At 38.2% G+C, this 22503-nt stretch overlaps 1 protein-coding gene across 1 annotated transcript; it reads left to right on the top strand.

The window, feature by feature from the left end:
- Positions 1-326: 326 nt before the first annotated feature.
- On the top strand, positions 327-20939 carry abcg2a (ATP-binding cassette, sub-family G (WHITE), member 2a). The gene is made up of 19 exons (XM_079258120.1): positions 327-410; positions 2528-2605; positions 2681-2811; positions 9724-9783; positions 10399-10513; positions 10804-10956; positions 11224-11381; positions 13905-14007; positions 14115-14163; positions 14241-14339; positions 15136-15246; positions 15420-15565; positions 15849-15931; positions 17667-17756; positions 17931-18055; positions 18186-18340; positions 18513-18602; positions 18822-18898; positions 20499-20939. The coding sequence occupies exons 2-19, from the start codon at positions 2567-2569 to the stop codon at positions 20644-20646; spliced, it is 1932 nt and encodes a 643-aa protein (XP_079114246.1). The 5' UTR covers positions 327-410; positions 2528-2566; the 3' UTR covers positions 20647-20939.
- Positions 20940-22503: the final 1564 nt, after the last annotated feature.

Here is a 22503-nt window from a genome sequence, read left to right as displayed (position 1 = left end):
AAAATGAGAAGTTTTTATAAAAACAAGAAGCTTTTCGAGGATTCCTCCTGAACTCTGAAAGTAAAATCAGTTTCTGCCTGATGAGGCGTTTAGCTGCTAAAACATCTTCCTGTATTTAGCTGACGATGAGGCATTTTAATGCAGAACTGCAGTCGCTGACAATGCTGCCCTTCTCCCTACATATCTTATCATGCCTCAGTCATAAAACCTGGCTTACCAAACACACACACACACACACACACACACACACACACACACACACACACACACACACACACACACACATATACAGTCACTGTACACTAAACAAACAGTTCTCGCTCTCTGTCAAACACACTGATCTCAGCAGAGCCTGGCCAGCCTCCTGTTGTTTGGATGTCTCTCTTCTAACGGGGATTTTCTAACTTCAGGTGAGAAATAATCTTTTCCAAGCATCTAATGCATGTTTTTATTTTGATTTTTACTAATCCATGAGTCTTTATCTTGCTCTGGTTGCTTCAAATCATACGTCCGTGGTGGTTTTATGTCCGTTTTCTTACAGGATAGGATTGTTTGTGCAACAGAAAGGGGAAATAAGAATCACGTTTTGCTACTTTTCTGATTTGATTTCAGCTGCTTAACCAGCAGCATGCAGTGAAATGATGATAACAGAAGGCAAATGTGCCGGCTGGCAGCTCCTCGCTGTCTAAGAAACGTACCGTCTGCACAGGAATGTGGAAGCTTTTTATAGAACAACTCCAAGCTGAAATGCCGCTGCATGAAAAGCACGTGTTGCTGAAAGTGGCTTTCCCTGACACAAATGTTACGGCTCGTTTTCCAGTTTGAACTGGAGAAAAAACGACTTTTTAAGCTGTTTTAGAGGAGAGGAAGAGCTGGCAGATCAATGAAAGGTAAATGAATCTCAGCTCCTAAAAAGGATAAACTGCAAATATTTGTTCAAGTTTCCAGTTATAACACGAACTTTCCCTCAACAAGGATTAAATCATATTAAGTTGTTACTTCAGCCAAAAAGGTCGTGTTCTTACCTGCGTTTGTTTGTTTGTTGGAAACTGTAAAAGTGTAAAGAAATATTTTTGGTGTGACTTAGTTTCCGTTAGATTTAGGAATTATCTGGAAGGAAATGTGGAAGCAGGAACTTTGGGAGGTTTTCTCTGCCACTGCAAGATGAGCTGCGTTTGCGTTATCTCTAGAATTACACAAAACTGAAATATTGCAATAAAAAACTGGTGATAGAACTTAGATAAACGTCTTGTATATCACGTAACGTTTTTACGTCTCATGAGGTGGTTTTTCCAGACGCGTCGATATAGAAGTACATCGCAGAAGTGAAATGGAAACACTTCTACACGGAGCAAGTTGCCAGTTTGTGAAGCGCAATAGTAACTTATACCCGGGTAGGAACCGCCTCCCGGTATGAATGTCTGCTGCTACAAGAGGTTTGTCACACATTCGCATTCCTGGTTTTTCTCCAAATGCTGATTCCATATTTCATCTGGGAATTCCTCGGTGATGATTCTCTCCCAGCAATCCTTTTGTCGTGTCCGCTTCCATACAAACCGCAGTAGCAGCAACTGTAATGACCAACATGTTCCATCCATCCAACCATCCAATCAACCAACCATCTACTTATCTACCTCCGCTTATCTGGGGTCGGGTCGCGGGGGCAGCAGCCTAAGCAGGGAAGCCCAGACTTCCCTCCCCCCAGCCACATTTGCCAACTGTGCGGGGGGGATCCCGAGGCGTTCCCAGGCCAGCCGAGAGATATAATCCCTCCAGCGTGTCCTGGGTCTTCCCCGGGGTCTCCTCCCAGAGGGACGTGCCTGGAACACCTCACCAGGGAGGTCCAGGAGGCATCCTGTCCAGATGCCCTAGTCACCTCAACTGGTTCCTCTCGATGTGGAGGAGCAGCAGCTCTACTCTGAGCCCCTCCCGGATGACCGAGCTCCTCACCCTATCTCTAAGGGAGAGCCCGGCCACCCTGCGGAGGAAACCCATTTCAGCCGCCTGTATACATTTATAGTTGTATTTAGGTAAAATGTGCCAAATCAGAATAAAACTTGTTGAAATAGTTAGATCTGTAATGTTATTATATTTGTATTGGTGAGGTAACTTCAGAAAGGATGGGTCATTTATTACAACCTAATGAAATCTTACACAGTTATAACAGCAATAATAACCATAGTCACAATAATGTTCTTATAAACAGACTTGGCATCGACAAATATCGGTATCGGCAGATATTCAAATTTTAGATATCTGTATCGGATCCGAACTCCCAAAAAGTGAATCGGTGCATCCCTAAATATGAGGTCTTCGTTATAGTGCCGTTAACACAACGTAAACTATTTGACAAGATTTTTTAGGGATATTAACTTTGTGAAAAGTCAACATTATTACAGTATAATCTGTTTCCTGGTAATTGTTAAGCAGAAACAAGCATCAGATTCTGTGCAACAGGAGTCTGAGTAAAGATTTTACCATAAAGTGATGTCAAACAGTCTGTATTTAATACAAAATGTTTCTTCAGTGTTTTGGCCGCAGGAGGAGAGGTAAAGGACACCAGGAGATGATGGAAGACGGCCTGAATGGAGCCTCCAAGTCCCAGGTAACTTCCTCCTTTCGTGGTCATCTCCTACGTCTGGTGGCGAGGAGATCTCTGGCTGAATGAACTGTTCTACAGTCTGCAGGTGGGAAGCAGCAGCTACACGGCGCCACCGTCAGTTTCCACAGCATCTTCTACAAAGTGAAACAGGGAGGTGGCTGTTTTTGCCTGAAGAAGACCACAACCAAAGACATCCTCATTGACCTCAAGTGAGTACAAAACTAAAACTTTGGCTCAGTTGAGGAATCATGTCTTTTTACCCTTTGTAATGTGTCATTTAGACAAGTTGTTTAGTGGTTTGGTAATAGTTAAACTCAGCTTGGATGAGTTTTTGCTTAAGAGAAGGGTTTCAACATTTTAAAAACAACACAATATATATTCTTTACTTTTGTGACATGTGTATTTACATGTTTTCCATGTTTCTGTACGCTAAATCATCCGAACGCGACGCCGTCAGGTGAAATCAGACTCTGTTGTTGCGGGTTGGGCTGTCTACGTGCCACCAGAAGCCCACCTGCGAGGCAAACGTGACATGATCAAGCCTGCTCTGGATCAAATACTCTCACATGTTTTGGGGGAGGAAGTTTCCTTTGTGGAAAGGCTCAGGTTCCCACTTTTCCTCTGCAGGACACAAGCGCTGTTCATACAGGAGCCAATTAGAAAACAATAACGTTGAGCTTAAATCAACAAACAGGCACAGTAGCAGGATGCTGACCTGCCTTGTACCTTTACAGCGGTACTTGGCGAGAACATGAAGGGCTTTAAATCCACAGAAACATGTTGACTTTCAGTGGCCCAGAAATAACCACTAAACTATAAAACATATGTAGTTATATGAAAGTATTTTAACATTTGTACATCTACAATATGGCTCCAGCTTTTACACGCCAGGTTACTGACAGAGAAAAGAAATGTCTGGAATCATTGTTTAGAGAGAATACTTTAACCAGCAGCCCAGAAATGTCCACCTTCCTCTCCAGGTTTAGTTCTGCTTTATTATTTTTGACTCATTTAAAACATTCATTCATTCATTCATTTTCCGAACCGCTTATTCCAATTCAGGGTCGCGGGGAAGCTGGAGCCTATCCCAGCTGGCTTTGGGCGACAGGCAGGGTACACCCTGGACAGCTCGCCAGTCCATCGCAGCGCCACACAGAGAGACGAACAACCACACTCACGCTTCATTTAAAACATTTAGACTCCAAATTTATCCTCTGATGCATAAATTACTTTAAAAACAAACAAAAAACTGCAACAATTTTTACATCTTAACTGCTGCTTCTCTTTGTTTTTATTGTTATAAGACAAATTTTTCCAGTTCTTCATATATTTAATATAAAAGATAACATCATATTTATTATATATTTTATTTATGTATTATATATTTATTTAAAAAAAAATTGCAGCCATATCACTTTCTTGTCCTGTGAGTCAAACTTGATAGTTACAAAGTATACATATATATATATTTTTATATATATATATATATATATATATATATATATATATATATATATATATATATATATATATATATATATATATATATATATATATATACATACATAACGTACACACATACAATAACGGTAAAGTTTTATTGAGGCTTTTGTTGTTCCCAGAAGATGAATTTAGAACTTTTCAGTGAATTGTCTCAAAATGTGATTGATCCTTGTTTTCGTTGTGTTTCTATTGGTTTATTGTCTTAACCTGATTTTTATACTTAATCTTGTGCTCTAAGTTCAGGACGGGGCTTCAGGGTCATCCAACGCAAAACAAACAGATTAAAAATTAGTTTAGGACTGTAAATACACAGAACACTACTTATAAATTTGCTGATGCAAAGGTCATACATGTATGTTTGCATTAGTTCTTATATTTAGACATTTACTAATTTAACTTTGTCTACAGTGACAATAAAGATATTCTGATTCTTAGCTCTAATGCAACATATCTTAGCTTTAAAACTAAACATTCAAGATAAAAACTGACCTAAACTTTCTCTGTATCGCTGTGGGATCACATAAAGAAACCGCAATGCTCACTGTGCGTGTGTGTAACACCTTCAGGTGACTAGTTTTTTTTATTATACTCTGTTATGAAAGCAGCGTATTGGATGTTATAAAAGCTGTATTTGGTCAAAGGACAACCTGAGTAAACACCTTGCTGGAAAGTCTTACTGGCTAGTATCTTTGGTATTTTACTGTTCGATGTGTGTAATGATTGACAGAGATGGAGGTGTTTTCAGCTTGGGGCTGGACTGAGGAAAAGAATCAGCTGAGGTGTTTTTGTGGTAGAGTCAGGAAAAATTTTTAGCCACTTATGTTTATGTATATTGATCGTTCCTAGAGCTATACCCTATGTTAGCATCAGTGTCCCGGGAACGGTTGTGTGTGATTGACATTTTACACTTTCGGTGATCTACAGAAGTTTTGCTGGACATTATATCCAGGAGGTTCATAATCCAGCCATAAAATGTAGTTTTTATTCTGACACTGTGGTGAATCCACATTGATTCATCATAAAACCCTTATTTATCACATAGTTATCATAAAACAGATCTCTGTTATGTTGCTAAGAAACCTCTATTTTCACCTGCAAATTATGATTAAACCACCAATCTGAGAGCTGACATTGGCTGTAACGTCCAATCGGGTGCAGCCAAAGATCAACAGGTGAGCAGGACGTCCCGATACATCAGCTTTACATCATTTTAGCCTCATAATCTACATCATCCTGTGTGCATGGCGACGGGGATAAACAGGCTTCAGCTTCAACATGCAGTTTTACATTAAAAGAAATAAAATATTACGTTTTAACTTCAAGGAAACTTGTATAACGTCACCTGGATATTATGGCGTAGAAAAGATTTCAAACTCAAACCCAACCACCTTCACTAACTTCTCAGTTGACCATCCAGCTACTGGGATAATGGGGGAGGGTTTGATTAGCTCAGGCTAGCACATCAGTTCTGCATTTCTGCTACACTTTATTATAATTTGAACAGAAATTACATGAGATATTATAAAGACCATTTATGATTAAATGTGAGCTGGAGTTAAACTGCTTTGTCATGTTGTCTAAGACTGCATTATAGAGTTTGGAAAGGAGGAAGTTGTTTCTCTGTATTTAACAAGGCCAAAGATTGAATTAAATGATGAGTCTCAAAATAATAGTTTGCAGAGTAATACGTGTTAATATGACAGGAGGAAGTTCTCTCCCATTATTTTGCAGTCAGTAAAAAGGCTCATTTAAAAAAAAGTCCATAAAGGAGTTGGGCAAGTCTTTTACAAATAAATTGTACCAACAGTTCATTTTTTTTATATATGTTAACACTTATTACAATCCATCTTTTTATTAAGGTCTTTTTGTGATTGTAATAGCATATCGAAGCCTATTAGCCTATCTTCAGACATGACGTGAGCATACCTGTCAAGTTTTGGGCTTTAAAATAAGTGAAATTCTCTGGCTAGCGGTTAGCGGTGGGAGAAAGAGAGGCATCGGTCACCAGTTCCTCTGCTCGGATCGATCGTTGCCAGGGATGCGTTGCTGTGTGTCTGGGTGATGGAAGTTATATGGTTGCCGCGTGTTTATTGGTCTCAAGAGCGGGGGGGTTTGTCTCCTCATGTTGGTTTATTTTCTTCCTGTATCATATTTGAGGAGATTTACGGGAAAATAACAATGCAGAAAAGATGGGTGAAAAAATGTTTCCCAGTCAAAGCGGGATACTTGACAGGGATGGATGTGAGTAGCATGACAGCGAAATTCCTCTGACTGAAAACTTTACAGGAATCCCATCTCGACCCACTGGACATTCGTTGAAACACGAGTTAACAAAACTGGACAGTTAGCCTGGTTGCTGCAGACTTAAGACCCATTAATGCTGGAAACAGCAGATGGATATGCAGACTGACAGGCAGTTCCATCCATCTGTCATGTAAGTACATAACTTGATCAGTTTTCAAACGGCTTAGTTCAGGGGTGTCCCAAAGTTGATCCTCAAAGACCACTGTCCTGCAGGTTTTGGATGTATTCCTGTTCAAACACACCTGGCTTCCATTAAATGGATCCAACAGCCAATTCAGTTACTGCACAATGACTGATTAATTTGAGTCAGGTGTGTTGGAGCAGGGATACATGTAAAAGCTGCAGAATTGTTGCTCTTAAGGACTGGAGCTGGACATGCTTGTCACTCGACGCAGGAAATGGAGCCAATACCACTGGAAACCTTGGTGCCAATGTTGAGTTGTACAGCTGACACAAAACCAGTGTAAATAGCAAACCATAGAAGAAGAAGAGCAACAATAGAATAGAAAATGCAATTAAAAAGCATCTAAAGAAGAAGAAAATGCAGATGTTGAGAACAGAAAACAAAAGTGGTTTTTATTCTTCTACTTCTGGTGTTTCAGGACCGTTGTAAACAAATTTATAGTTGAGTGTTTCCACTATCATCCAGTGTCAAAACATGGAAGTGAACTCTGGACACGGTACTGCCCACTAGTGGATGAATTGACTTAACAACTGTGACAGCAAAAATGATGCATGTGAATATGAGTATGACAAAGTATGACAATGTTCAAAGCAGATGCTCCTATTTACGTACGTAAAAGAGCAGAAATGGACCTTTATGGTGGATTCCACGTGTTTTCTGCTGTTTTCCAAAGGAACCTTTACCAGAAAATATCTAAGTGACCTCATTTTAACAAGCCGAGATCTTATAACATGCAGGAAAAACCCTGAGATTACAGATTTCTAGATGGCTGTGTCTAGTGCCAGCCAGATGGTCCATTGTTGTCTTTATTGGGTTTCTTTCTATTATGTTTTCTGGCCATTAAGTTTCTCGAGTTAAAAACCGCAAGTATGGATAATTATGTTGTTACCGTGGGGTTTTTAATGATCAACTGCTGTCGCTAAAATTGTCTTGTGTTCTTATGTTGTAAATATTTAGAGTTGGTTTGTGATTTTCTTCTTTTGCCCAATTATATTATAATTGTACCTGTCAATAACTAGATATGTTGGCAGACATTTTTTTCTGGGGTGGCGCACTTGGAGCACCAAGCAGGAGTTTTCACCTGGTATGGACATAGCCTACTGTCAGACTTTAAGACTTATGTGTCAACTGGGTCGTATTATAGGTTAAAACATGATAAAGAATCAGCCGTGTTTCCATGGAGACCATTTCTGATCAGGCATTAGTCAACAGAAGATTGATCATCTGAAGGTCCAGATGCATCTCCCAGGCCCTGGTTCAGGTCTCTGGTGGTTTTTGGTTTTTAGGAAATCCTTTTCATTCCTTACACTTCATCTTTTGTTCCCCATTCCCAGCTTTCAGATGGTAACGTAGAGCAGCACAGGGGGCGCCCTCTGTGCTGCTTTACGTTACCATCTGAAAGCTCATAGGAAATAACGTGTTTTATGTTCATCTATCATAAATACAGCTGAAGAAATTGAGAATAAATTGTCTTTCTGTCCAGAAAGTGCCTAAAGAAAACATTAGAAATTGTATGGAAAGAAAGGAGGGGTAGCTCGGTGCTTTTCAGTTCCAGGAAGAAAACTGCAATGTCATGGTTGCAGCTTTGTGTTGTATGACTTGCTGGATAAATGGTCTGACGGAGGAAGATGTCATCTCCCTCCATTTGTCAGGGAAACTTTTGCAATGAATCAAACTGTTGCAACACTCAACTGTCACTGCATTTTTTGTTTGCTGAATGGTGGGAAAGAAGTTTTAGTTCCTAAAAACCCACCTCCCAGAAACACAGAACTGAAACTGGTGCATGACTATGTCGAAAATATTTTCACCGATCAGATGAAAATCTACAGATTTAGGTGATGTTTGGAGTTTTGCAGACTCTGAGCAAAATGCTTTTAGCTTTAGAGGGGTTGAATTCTGGCTATATCTCTGAACTTTACCTTTAACTTCATCAGTTTTGGTTGAGTTTGAGCCTCTCATGAACAAATTTAATGATCACTAAACATGATAGAAAATAAAAAGAGCACTCTGAAACAAGGACGTCTCCACCTTGTGGTGTACCACAGGGCTCAATCTGTGGACCATTTTTTGTTTTCTGTTTACATTCAGTACCACAATGAAACCTTGTTTTTATGCTGATGACACTCTTCTATACATCCTCATAAAACCCTCACACACATCAACTTTCAACCTCACAGCTTGACTTTTGGACATTAAATCCAACATGGCTAAAAAGTTAGAGCACTGGTTATTTGATCCTCCAAATTTCATTGAATCACCACCTTCATTACCATCTTTTACCCACTGAGCTAACCTACATAACAGTAGTTATGTAGTTACTGCTTAAAACATTTCTCTTTTTGAAAAAGCCTTTGGTAATGTCAAATAAAGTTACATAATTATCATCTCCATGATTAGGCATGATTACCTAAGTTTAATTTTTGCCAAATTTCGCTGATTCATTTTATATTATTACCTATGCAACCTTAAAATACAGCTTTGGTTAAAAAGAAAAAAAAAAAAAAAAAAAAGCTTTAACGCTGATGACATTGAACACTTTATTGCTGTGTTCATTTGTAGTCGTCTTACCTAACTCAGCATATTGCTTATTGTGTAAAGCATTTTATTGTTTAAACAAAGTGCTTTACAAAAGACCCTTTACAATGTAAGTGAATCCTCTGCCCCACCTTCTCACTGTGGTGGGAGGGACTAAGATGGGAGGAGAGGAACTGAGCTAATAGGAAAGCAGAAGATTGCATGATGAGTGGTTGAAAAACCAGCTGTAAAGCTTATCAGTCTTTCATTATATGAATGTTATGAAAACTGCAGTTGGTCAAAGGGCACCATGTGCTCTTGTGAAAGTTGTGTGTGCTATCTTCTGTACTTTACTGTTCAGTGTGTGTAATCATTAACAAGTAAAAGTGAGATCAGTCGGTGGTTCCCATGACAAATCTGTCTGCCTCTGATTCGCTCCATCCATCCATTCATTCTCCACCGCCTCTGATTCTGCACCAGTATTTAGAGAAAACTCCTCATTTTAAAGACAAAATCTTGCAAATAAAGTCTTAGGAAACTATTAAGAGCTTCATTAATATGCAAATCTCCCACATTTCCCTGCTGTTAATGTTGGGTTTTTTCTTTTGTCTCCCAGTGGCATCATGAAGCCAGGGCTGAACGCCATCATGGGAGCAACAGGAAGTGGAAAATCATCGTGAGTGGTGCAAATTCCTTCTGGGTTTTTTTTGTTTTTTATTTGAAGGAAAATGACGATAAATCTTTCAAATATTTCAAACCTGAGAAGATTTTCTGAAAATATTAAAAACTTAGCATGTTATTCCCTTTAGGTGGTGGTGTGGACATGAGTTAAATGAAGAGAGTATTATAAAAAATATATAAACATTTTATATACGTTTCCATTTATTTTTGTTGTTTTCTATTGAAACTTTGTTTCTTTTCATTTCTGTTTTATTTAGTTTTATTTTCAATAAAGATGTTATTTTTTACTTTGATTTTCTTTTAATTTTTTTGTATTTAATTGTTTTATTTTATTTTGTTTTATATATTCTGTTTTATTTAGTTTATTTTGGTTATAAATATATTTCTTCATGAAGTCAGTTGAATTAAAATAAACCTGAGACATAAGAAACAATAGAGAAAGCAGGATACTTTTCCACTCCTCTCACCCTTTATCCTGGATGCCACATGGAAAAGACATTACATGTAAAAGAAGGGAAAAAACTGTATTATTTGTTATTTTTAGACTTTATTTTCAGAGCTTTCGCCTCCAAGCCAGATTTTATTTATTGAAGGGGTTTTTCTTCTTCAGGTTCCTGGATGTTTTGGCCGCTAGGAAGGATCCTGCAGGCCTGACGGGAGAAGTCCTGATCGACGGAGCTCCTCAGCCTCCGAACTTCAAGTGCCTTTCTGGATATGTGGTGCAGGTGGGTGAAATGAGGAGGAAACCAGACCTGTGGCAGACCAGTCCACCATGTCTTTGATTCAGGAGGATTTCCTGGAAGGAAGCGACTGCCTGCAACAACAAGACCAGCCTCTTCGGCCAAATCTGTTTGAGTCTCATTAAATAAATTGTTTTAGAGCCAGAGGTCAGAAGTCGCAGCAGGGGAAACGAAATTCAATGTGGAACGATATTATTGACATTAAGGGACATCCCGCAGCATCAAATGTTTGTCTTTCTATGTTTTAGTTTATTTTTCTAACGTCCTGTCTGCAGGACGATGTGGTGATGGGAACGCTCACGGTGAGAGAAAACTTCACCTTCTCAGCGGCTCTCCGCCTCCCGTCCAGCATCTCTCAGAAGGAGAAGGAGCAGAAGGTCAACAGGCTGATCCAGGAGCTGGGACTGGGACGAGTGGCCGACTCCAAGGTGAGAGGGAGGCGAGGAAGACGTGTAGAATGAAGGGAAGACGCAAAAACTGCGACCAAAAAGGAATTATAAAGCGAATGAATAGTAAAAACTGATACAGGTGAATAAAACAGCAGCAGAAATGACAATAGAACAATCTAGAACATCGTTATTCAGACCGATTTATTTAGAAAGACTTACAAAGCTGAAAGGTAGAAAGAAAAAGACGAGAGGATGAAAATGTTTTAAATATAAACGGTATGGAATGAGACGCGTGTGTTTGTGCAGGTGGGAACGCAGCTGATTCGTGGGATTTCCGGCGGTGAGAGGAAGAGGACGAACATCGGCATGGAGCTGATCATCGACCCGCCCGTCCTCTTCCTGGACGAACCCACCACGGGTCTGGACGCCAGCACGGCCAACTCTGTCCTGCTGCTGCTGAAGAGGTGATGACGCTCACACGCTTGTGCTTCTGCTGCTATGACAACAAAGGCTGGATTATCCAATGGGAACGATGAGCCCAGGGGACCACGTTCACTTGGGCCCCATGTAGGGCAAACACCAGCTTTTTGGACATTAAACAAAATGTACATAAAAGCCAGATAGTTACACCACTACCAAAGTGTATTGCTATTGGTACCATTGGCTGAGAGATGTTAGAAATGTTATTTCACAGTGTTTCTTTCACAATTTTCACAATATTGTGGTGTGGAACGGGGCCCTTGGAACATTCTGGGCCCAGGGGCTTGTGCACTTTTAATCCGGCCCTGATACCCCAAAGTGAACACGTCTGGGCTGAACCTCAGCTACTTCTGGCACTTATGGCTCGGTTTTGGCACCGGGAAATGTTGTGTGGGCCAGAAGTCAGTTGTTGGCCTGGATGAGGATTACATCCAGTGCACTGTGGACAAGAAGTGATCCTCATCAGAGAAGCCGTCGTCGTGGCAATGTCCTCGTGGACAGCTCAGATTTAGTCAACGCCGTATGTCAAGGTCAAATTTAGACCCAATGTTTTTTGGTTTCTGTTTTAAACCTGAAACAAAGCTGTTAAAGATCTACCCCAAAGCTTACCAAGATGTCCTGACGTCCACATCCTAAAACAGCAGGTCTGAGCTATTTCTGGACATTTCTACACCAATAAAACCTTTCATACGCCTTAAAATAAAACGAACAATATCTTACTTTTCTCGTGTGGGGCTTCAGTATCTTCCCCGAAGAGACCCCAACATGTCGAGCCTCAGCTCCGTCGGCTGGATGATGACTTCTCTTACTTACGTCCCCCATTTTCAGTCAGATCTGTTGAAGTTTTGAGAAAGTTTTCTAATAAATATAAAACTTCAAACCTCCTAAGCAAGCTGAAATGTTTTTAACTGCTTTTACAGCCAATAAACGAGTTGTGTTTTCAGACATCAACCACTAGATGTTATATCTTCTTCACACCTTGTCTGCGTCACGACCCACTCAGAAGGCCGTGACAACAATGAGGCAAGGCCACGCTGTTTATACCCAAAATATAGATTTGTTAAAGAAAAGAACAAAAAGTATGTGGATGCAGCGTGTAAAAGTGGAAGTCGGTGGTTGAAAGTCAGTTGATGTGTTTCCATTGCACTTAGAATTGAGCAAAAACTAAATATCGCACTAAAAAACACCAATGGAAACACCTACATTTCGAAAAAAGTCTCAAATATCACTGAAGGTTTTTACAGCCTCATGAGGTAGTTTTTCAGATGTTTTCATATAGAAACATATCGCAAAAGTGTAATGGAGACACTTTTTTTGCATTTTCGTGTCCCCGGTTGTGACGTTAGGGGTCACGACCAGCTTATTCCTGGTAAAGATGGAGCAATTTGGAACAAACGACAGTGAATTTCAGAGCTTTAGAAATAAAAATGAAGGAGAAAAGCTCCAAAAAGCCGTAGCAAATTCTCCACAGCGAGTAGAAAATCCCAAAATAACGCTACGTGGCTACTTCACTTTTTTATAAAATCTCGCCAGAATAACAAGATCTTACGAAACTTGAGGCTAATACACGCTAAACACTGTTCAATGGAAACACCCGCAAATCGCAATTGTTTGTTGAAACTTACAAATGTCACTTTTAAACACAGCTACTGTCTTAACAAACCACAAACCAAGCTGCGGGCTGAAACAGCACCTTATATAGAGGCAGGTGCACTGATGTACACTCTCAAAAATAGAGGTACAAGATAAGGACATTTCTGTACCTATAGGTACATTTTAAAGAAATGTTCTCTCAAAAGTACAATACTGGTCTTTAAGAGACCAGAAGCACACCTTCAGAGTACGAAAAAGGGTTCAAAGTGACATAAAGTACAAATTTGTACCATTTCGACCATAAGGGAACCTGCAGCATTGAAAAATGTAATGTTAATGGCTGTAATGTTACAAACTAGAGCAGAGTTGAGTGATGACAGTAGTACTACTTAACAGTCATTTACTACACCAGACAATGAAGGTCAGATGTGCAAACTAAGTGTATGTCTGGTCAGTGTTTTGAGTTTTTGAAGATTATTTCTAGATTAAAGATAATATTGCTAAGTGGAATGGACCAGGCCTGATGCTGTGGAAAACATAAAAAAACATAACTTGATAAGGTACAAAAATAGACCAGAACTGAAGGGTACAGAAATGTCTCTCAAAAGAGTACACCCCCAGCGACAAGCATTTGTACCTTTTTAGGTACAAGCTGGTACCTCTATTTTTGAGTGTGTATGGAACCGCCCATAGCATACGTACCCACAGATAAAGAAAAACAATTATGAAGGCCAGGCCGTCACATCTGTAAACGCTAGCGATGGTTGCGTGTGACCAACAACACGCCATGTTAAAAGTCACATAAACCTCCTTCCTTTGTCATTATGAAGTTCAGTTTGAACTTCAAGCCGTCTTGACTAAACGCAGCCGTGTGATTAGATGGTGGAGCTGATAAAAATACTTTGTTTCTGCAGGATGGCTAATCACGGCCGCACCATCATCCTGTCCATCCATCAGCCTCGATACACCATCTACCGCCTGTTCGACAGCCTCACCCTGCTGGTCAACGGCAAACAGGTCATCACACCCGCTGCTTTTAAACCATGTCCTCATTTTCTCTAGTTTCAGTCTCATGAAAGCAAAGCAAATCCATCATTGTATTAAATGTAGTTTCATCTGTTCAGGTCTACCACGGTCCAGCACAGACAGCCCTGGACTACTTCTCAGACATCGGTAAGAAGTTGAATGACTCAGCTGAAGACGGCAGGATAAGTGGATGTTTGTAACTCAGCATGGAAACTGTTTTCCAGGATACACCTGCGAAGCCCACAACAACCCCGCAGACTTCTTCCTGGATGTCATCAATGGAGACTCCACTGCCGTCGCTCTCAGCAGCGTGGGCGACGAAGGTTGGCAGCTTTCAAACGAAAAGACTAGAAGTGATTCACAGGAATTTTATCTTACATTAGTTCAGCCAAATATGATCATTAATCCCTCAAATCACTGGGTAGATAAATAAACAGTGCACAGCTGAGAGAAGATGTGCTGGCAAACCCCGAACACCTGAATTTATTTACAATGATTTAAAAAATAAATACAAAAAAATAAGCTGTTTGGGAAGTCGCTCAAAATCACGTTTACAGTCTAACAAATCTGGCTCCATGGGCTTTGAGACTTCATTTTAAAACTGTCATGGTGTTTAAACTGGTTTTGAGTGGACACAGTATATTTCCTGAACCTGCTGATGATGAACCAACTGCTTATCTGATATTCTGGATTCTGTCTGTGAAGACTTTGGTAAACTCATCGACGCCTTGGTGGAATAAAGTTCAGGCGCTACTGACAGAAGGGTTTGTCAGCCTGTGGACTCTAGCGAATAAGACCAGAGTGTTGTAACAGTTTTTAGTAAATAATGTCAAATAAAAAGGACTTTCTTGCTTTCCTCAGTTGTAAATTATAGGAGTGCAGTTTGTCTTTGTACAAATTTCCTTTATCCATCTGCACTCGGCTTTTTTCAGTGTGGAATTTCCTCATGGAGACTTTTTCCTCTCAGAGATCTTGACCTTAGTGGGAGAAATGGCCGCCATAAAACCTGACAATTTAGCACAGAAACTGTTGACAGGCTCATTGACTGCACCGTCTGACAGGGCAGGTTTTATTGTTATTGTTTAAATAATTTCTTTCTCCAACTTTACATTTCCTCAGATCAACGTCCAGATCCAGACTCAGTGTCAATGTCCAGAAGAGGGATCGAGGACAAATTGGTGGAGGAGTACAGGAACTGTCAGCATTATAAACAGACCAAAGCCGAGCTCGGTAGGTGTCCTGGACACATTCAGCACTTTTTAAGACATGCTCGCATGTCGAAATGACCAAAGAGTCACCCTGAGACAACGTAGCTTCACACAGCGGCTAAAACAAGATGCAAGATAAGTAAAAACTGACTAAACAACCTAAATGATCCTTTTTATTCCTCTTTTATCACACAGAGGCAATAGTTCAAGGAAAGCCGAGCACCACCTCCTCTCGCTCCAGAACCATCACCTACAGCACCAGCTTCCTGACCCAGTTCAAATGGGTCTTAAAGAGAACTTTCCGTAACCTGCTGCTCAACCCTCAGACCTCCATCGCTCAGGTCTGGTTCTGATTTCTCTCATTGATCCAAAATGTGTTTGAAGTAATCATTTACTTGTGTTTTATTCTGACCTTTTGGGAATTTCAGTTCATTTATCCCAGGTTTAGTTTAGCTGTAGCAGCCCCTACTGGACAAAACAGGAACCGCAGCATCAGATTCCTCGTGTTTATTTACTTGTGTTAAAAATCATTTAATATATCTTTAATATTTATTCATAGTTGCTCCAAATTCACAACAGCGGTCTGTAATAATCACATGTTTGTCTTGTTTTTATTTCCTATAGGTAGCAGTAACGCTCTTCCTCGCTCTGGTTGTCGGAGCGCTTTTCTTTGATGTCCAAGACAATCAGAGTGGAGTTCAGAACAGGTATTTTACTGTTTTTATTCTACTTAAAAAGCACTGAATACTAAACTACAAAATAAAATCACAATGAAATTCTTGTATGACAGAGATCAGAAGCAGAATGAGGTTTAACAATGAGATTCTTATGACTCCCCAATATTCCTGTTTTATGTTTTTTGACTAAAAAAAACCAAAAAAATGTACAAAACTTTTTTTACTCATCATTTTTCTTGATTTAAATAAGGGAAAAAACCATCCAAACCATCATTCTGCTGCTATAATGCCCAAGAAGACAGATAAATTAGGAAAAAAAATACATTTTTAACCAAAAAACTGATTTTAAAATTGTGAAGCAAAAAATCCAGATTTTCAATTTTTCAATCCCATTTTCCCACTACTAGTAAACATAGTTCATCCACAAGAAGCCTTTTGTCCATTAAAACCAGTTGCAGGTGAAAAAATTCAGGATTTCAGAGGAATATGTAGCATTTGTCCTTGTAGCAGAGTGATAAATTAAAGGTACGTATCAAATAAATGACAATCAGTAAAACACATCATTACACACATGCGTGTCTGTATATACCCGTGTGTGTATGTATACACATATATATATATATATATATATATATATATATACATATATATATATATATATACATATATATACATATATATGTATATATATACACACATATATATACATACATATATATACATACATATATATACATACATATATATATATACATATATATACATACATATATATATATACATATATATACATACATATACATATATATATATACATACATATATATACATACATATACATATATATATATACATACATATATATACATATATATATACATACATATATATACATATATATATATATACATATATATATACATACATATATATATATATATATATACATATATATATATATATATATATATATATAATATATATATATATATATATATATATACATACATATATATACATACATATATATATAATATATATATATACATATATATATATATGTATACACATATACATATATATAATATATATATATATATATATATGTATATATATACATACATATGTGTATATATACATACATATATATATACATATATATATCTATATACACATATATATATACGTGTATATACATATATATATATATATATATGTATATATATATATATATATATGTATATGTATATATATATGTATATATACATATATATATATATATATGTATATATACATATATATATCTATATACACGTATATATATACGTGTATATAGATATATATATGTATATATACACATGTATATGTATATATATATGTATGTATATATACACATATGTATGTATATATATATACATATATATATGTATATATATATATACATACATATGTGTGTATATATATATATACATATATATATATATGCATATATACACATATATATACGTATACACATATATATATATATATATATATATATATATGTGTGTGTACACATATATATATGTGTACACACATATATATATATATATATATGTGTACACACACACATATATATATATATATATATATACTTTTGATGACTTTGGTTTGGATTTAATCGAGAAGCCGGCTGCGTGTGCGCTGGAAAACGTACACATGTTTGTGTGGAACTGTAATTATATTTTTTCCCTTTCGCATCATTTCTGCCTCTTTGTGTTTTCAGGATCGGCGCGCTGTTCTTCATCGTTGTGAATCAGTGTTTCAGCTCTCTGTCGGCAGCTGAACTCTTCATCACCGAGAGGAAACTCTTCACGTGAGTCTGACACACAAACTCACATTTACACACAAGCTTTAAATCATCATGGATGTCATGCCACACGTAAAATACAGTTCTACCTCGAGGAAATTTCGACGTCTTGCTTTTATTTCAGAAAAAACTGCGATTAAAAACGCTGCTAACGACACGCGTCCTGTTTTATTTCTGCAGTCATGAGTACATCAGCGGCTACTACAGAGTGTCCGTCTACTTCCTGTGTAAGATCCTGTCTGACATCATCACCCTGAGGACCATCCCCGCCATCGTCTTCAGCTGCGTCGCCTACTTCATGATCGGTTAGTAGACGACAAACGAAGTCCGTCTCCACGTGCACAACCAACATCATTCCCATTCATTACAGATATCTTCAAGTTTCACCTTTTGCTGGTGTAACAATTGCAATAAAGTGTGTTTGTGTGTGTGCAGGTTTGAAGGCCACCGCCGAGGCCTTCTTCATCTTCATGCTCACCGTGGCTCTGGTGGCCTACACGGCCACCTCCATGGCCATGGCCATCTCGGCTGACCAGACGGTGGTGGCCATCGCCAACATCTTCATGACCATCACCTGCGTCTTCATGATGGTGACCAAAAACACACTATCACAAACACGAAAAAAAGCTTTTGCACGATGTTCCTGGAAGTTGGGCTGAAATTGAGCACATGATCTGAAGGCGGTCGAGTCTTTTAAACTAGAAAATCTGAATCTAAATCCGAATCCACAGTTTCTCACGTTGTTGTGTTTTTGTTCTGCAGATCTTTGCAGGTTTGCTGGTGAACCTTCCCTCCATCGTCAGCTGGCTCGCTTGGCTGAAGTACTTAAGTATCCCCAGATACGGCCTCAGTGTACGTACTCACGTTAGATAAATAACACCTAAATGTTGTAAATGCCACAAACCAGAGCAGCTGCCGCGTATATTTATTCTGAAATCAGCTACTAGAGGAAGGCGGTCTGAGTTAAACCAATGAAAGGATGATTTGTGTAAACGAACTTAAAGGTCCTGAGGATGTTATATTAATATTATTGTTTGTTTTGGTTTTTTTTTTTTTTTTTTGGCTCTTCAGGCTCTGCAAGTTAACGAGTTCATTGGGCTGAACTTCTGTAATGGGATGAATAGCTCCGTCATTCCACCGGGATCCTCGTAAGAAACACACACACGCTTACTGGGTTGTTACTGGTGTTAAACCTCCCTGATCAGACACAAACATATGCTGGTCACTTCAGGACTTTGAATTGAATTAAACTTTATTATCCCACCAGGGGTAATTTGTCATAGGAAACCAGTGCAGATTCAGCTGCAGACACCATACATTAACACATGTTAATGTATGGTGCAAATAAAACGTGTGTTTGTAGATGATTATGAAAGGGGAGCGAAGGGACGAAAGGGAGTGAGCATAGATGGGCAAGGACAGCTGAACGCCTCCCCTCTGCCTAAACAGTGTTGCCAGATCGTGTGAGAAAAACAAGCAACCAGCTGGATGAAAACGAGCCCAAAAGAAGCGACCTGGCCCCTCAGAGAAATAGAGAGTTAACACTGAAACTTTTCCTTTACTCATGGTTAGTGCTTGGGTGAAGCTACTGCGAAGAATTGCAGTTTTACCATCTGAGAAAATAAAGTCTCATCAACAACATGTTATCAAATCATATTCTGTGAAAAATGGCCAAGAAATGATTAGTTCTGCAGGATATGTAAACTTATATGTACAACAGAATACAACTTACATTTTATATAATTGGGAGTAAACCAGTTAAACTCTCCTGGCACACAGAACCTATTTCTGAGGTCCAATTCCACCTTAAGAGGTCTGTGGGGGTGGATGTAATAACAGCTGACTGTCAAATGAAATCATGCCTTTTGAGAATTTATAAAGATTCTACATTTTATTGACAGAAATGCATCATAGTAGATTCTTTTTAATAATTCATGGACATCATTTTTAATGATACTGTAGCGTTCTCCATATCAATCTCTCTGTAATAAATGAATTAAATCCAATTAATTGGCCTTGACATCCTAAACGCAAGCAAGCATAAAGCAAAATATAACCAGAAGAGTGAAGCAGCTGAGTGAACATTGTTTCATCTCTTCGTTTCACTTGTTAATCAGTTTAAGCACTAACGTGCAGCAAAAACAAACTTTCTCTGTTGAAATGGGCCTGATGTCACCTGTTGTATCGGTTTTGTGGTGAGAGGAACGGCAGCAGATTGGAGACACTGACAGATACGGCTTTAACAGGCTGCACCGTTGAATCCATTTCTGTCAGACAGTTACGTCTCTCTTTATATACAGTCTGTGGTGGTTACCAAGGAAATGGATAAACTACTGTGTGATGCTTTTCACATAAATGTGAATTAGTGAGAAAGATGTAAGAATGGTTCATACATGGGGATAAATAAAGCCCAAAAAGGAACCAGTGATATGAAAACAAGCCCTAAAAACAGCAACCCGCGACTGATGATATTTACAAGTGACTTTACAAAAAAAAACAGGCCCAAATTCAATTAGAACAAGGACCTGGCAACACTGCACATGAAGTGGGAGCAACCCTGTGGACGTCTACATACCCCTAAACTTTACATTAGGGATGTTCTAGGTAGTAATTTGTCTCTTTGAAATGACTGTAGAGAAAGCTGAAGTTAGATAATGTATCAAGATGAGGTTTGACATGGAAGATTGTTAGTCTGCAAACTTGCTCGCCTACACAGAGGTGATGGTTGCGTTGTCGCTGCATCTCCAGCTGTACAGGGGAGGCGTTTCTGGAGGAGCAGGGCGTGGATTACTCCACCTGGGGCCTCTGGCAGAACCACATGGCTCTGATCATCATGACCATCTGCTTCCTCGCCATCGCTTACCTCAAACTGCGTTTCATCAAGAAGTTCACCTAGACGACCACCTCACCCCTAACAAGATGAACGTTCAAACTGGAAACTCTGCAGCCGAAAAGCAGCTCAGGACTTTTTTTTACATATCCATTTCTTTTTCCGTTGTTCGGGTTCAAAGTTTTGTTGATTGAAGACAAAAAATCCTCCAGGATAACTGGTTTCGAAAAATAAATTTTTTTCCTGTTCATACAGGAACTGTTAATCTTTTATTCAAACCATGTTAATGCTGTTTTTTTTTCTGTCTATGGAGTTTGTTGTGATGTAAACTATATTTTTTTGCACTTTAAATTACATAAACACACAAATGCATCTTATTTTATATTTATAAAGTTGTAAAAAAAAAATTGAATGTTCAGTTAGAATGTCTGTTTAAAAGGAAATAAAGATTCTTTGTTAAGGATGTTATTTCACTGGGATTTCATACCAACACGTACATACAAACATACATACATACATATATGTTCAAATATGCACATACATACAGACATACATACATTCATATATATATGTTCAAATATGCACATACATACATGCATGCATACATGCATAAATATATGTACATACATACATACATACATATATACATACATACATACACATATTTACATAAATACATAGATACATACATACATACATACATACATGTTCAAACATACATACATACACACATACATACATACATACAATTACATATACATACATACATACATTCATACATGTATGTATTTATAAACATACATACATACATACATACATACATACATACATACATACACTTACATATACATACATACATACATTCATACATATATGTATTTATAAACATACATACAGACATACATACATTCATACATATGTTTAAATATGCACATACATACATACATACATGCACATACATACATACACATATTTACATACATACATACATACATACATACATACATGTTCAAACATACATACATACATTCATACATATATGTTCAAATATGCACATACATACATGCATACATACATACATAAATATATGTACATACATACATACATACATACACTTACATATACATACATACATACATTCATACATATATGTATTTATAAACATACATACATACATACAAATATGTTCAAACATGCAAATACATACATACATACATACATACATACATACATAAATATATGTTCAAACATACATACATACATACATGCATACATAAATATATGTACATACATACATAAATACACATACATACCTACAATGAACACATACATACATACATTTACATACATACATATATATATAAACATACATACATACATTCATACACATGCATATATGTTCAAACATACATACATACCTACATACATTCTCTGAACTGCTTATTCCAATTCAGGGTTGCGGGGAAGCTGGAGGATATCCCAGCTGGCTTTGGGCGACAGGCAGGGTACACCCTGGACAGCTTGCCAGTCCATTGCAGGGCCACACACAGAGAGACGAACAACCACTCATGCTCACACTCACTCCTGGGGGCAATTTAGAGTGACCAATTCACCTATCATGCATGTGTTTTGGAAGGTGGGAGGAAGCCGGAGTACCCGGACAGAACCCACGCATACATGGGGAGAACATGCAAACTCCACACAGAAAGGCCACTGACCAAACCAGCCAAGGATCGAACCAGTGAGGCCACAGTGCTAACCACTGCGCCACCGTGCAGCCCTACATACAAACATACATACATAAATATATGTTCAAACATGCACATACATTCATACATACATACATACATACATACATGTTGATATATGTTCAAATATGCACATACATACATACACATATTTACATTAATACAAACATACATA

This window comes from Telmatherina bonti, assembly GCF_933228915.1.
Source record: "Telmatherina bonti genome assembly, chromosome: 18".
Classification (NCBI taxonomy): domain Eukaryota; kingdom Metazoa; phylum Chordata; class Actinopteri; order Atheriniformes; family Telmatherinidae; genus Telmatherina; species Telmatherina bonti.
This window is presented reverse-complemented; position numbering and strand designations above follow the sequence as displayed.

What these genes read in the sequence shown, in the direction of transcription:
- abcg2a (XM_079258120.1), top strand. Translation starts at nt 2,567, where the DNA reads ATGATGGAAGACGGCCTGAATGGAGCCTCCAAGTCCCAG. An exon ending in GACATCCTCATTGACCTCAA is followed by an intron (nt 2,812 to 9,723) that starts GTGAGTACAAAA and finishes TTTGTCTCCCAG; the next exon opens with TGGCATCATGAAGCCAGGGC. An exon ending in CGTCGCCTACTTCATGATCG is followed by an intron (nt 18,056 to 18,185) that starts GTTAGTAGACGA and finishes GTGTGTGTGCAG; the next exon opens with GTTTGAAGGCCACCGCCGAG.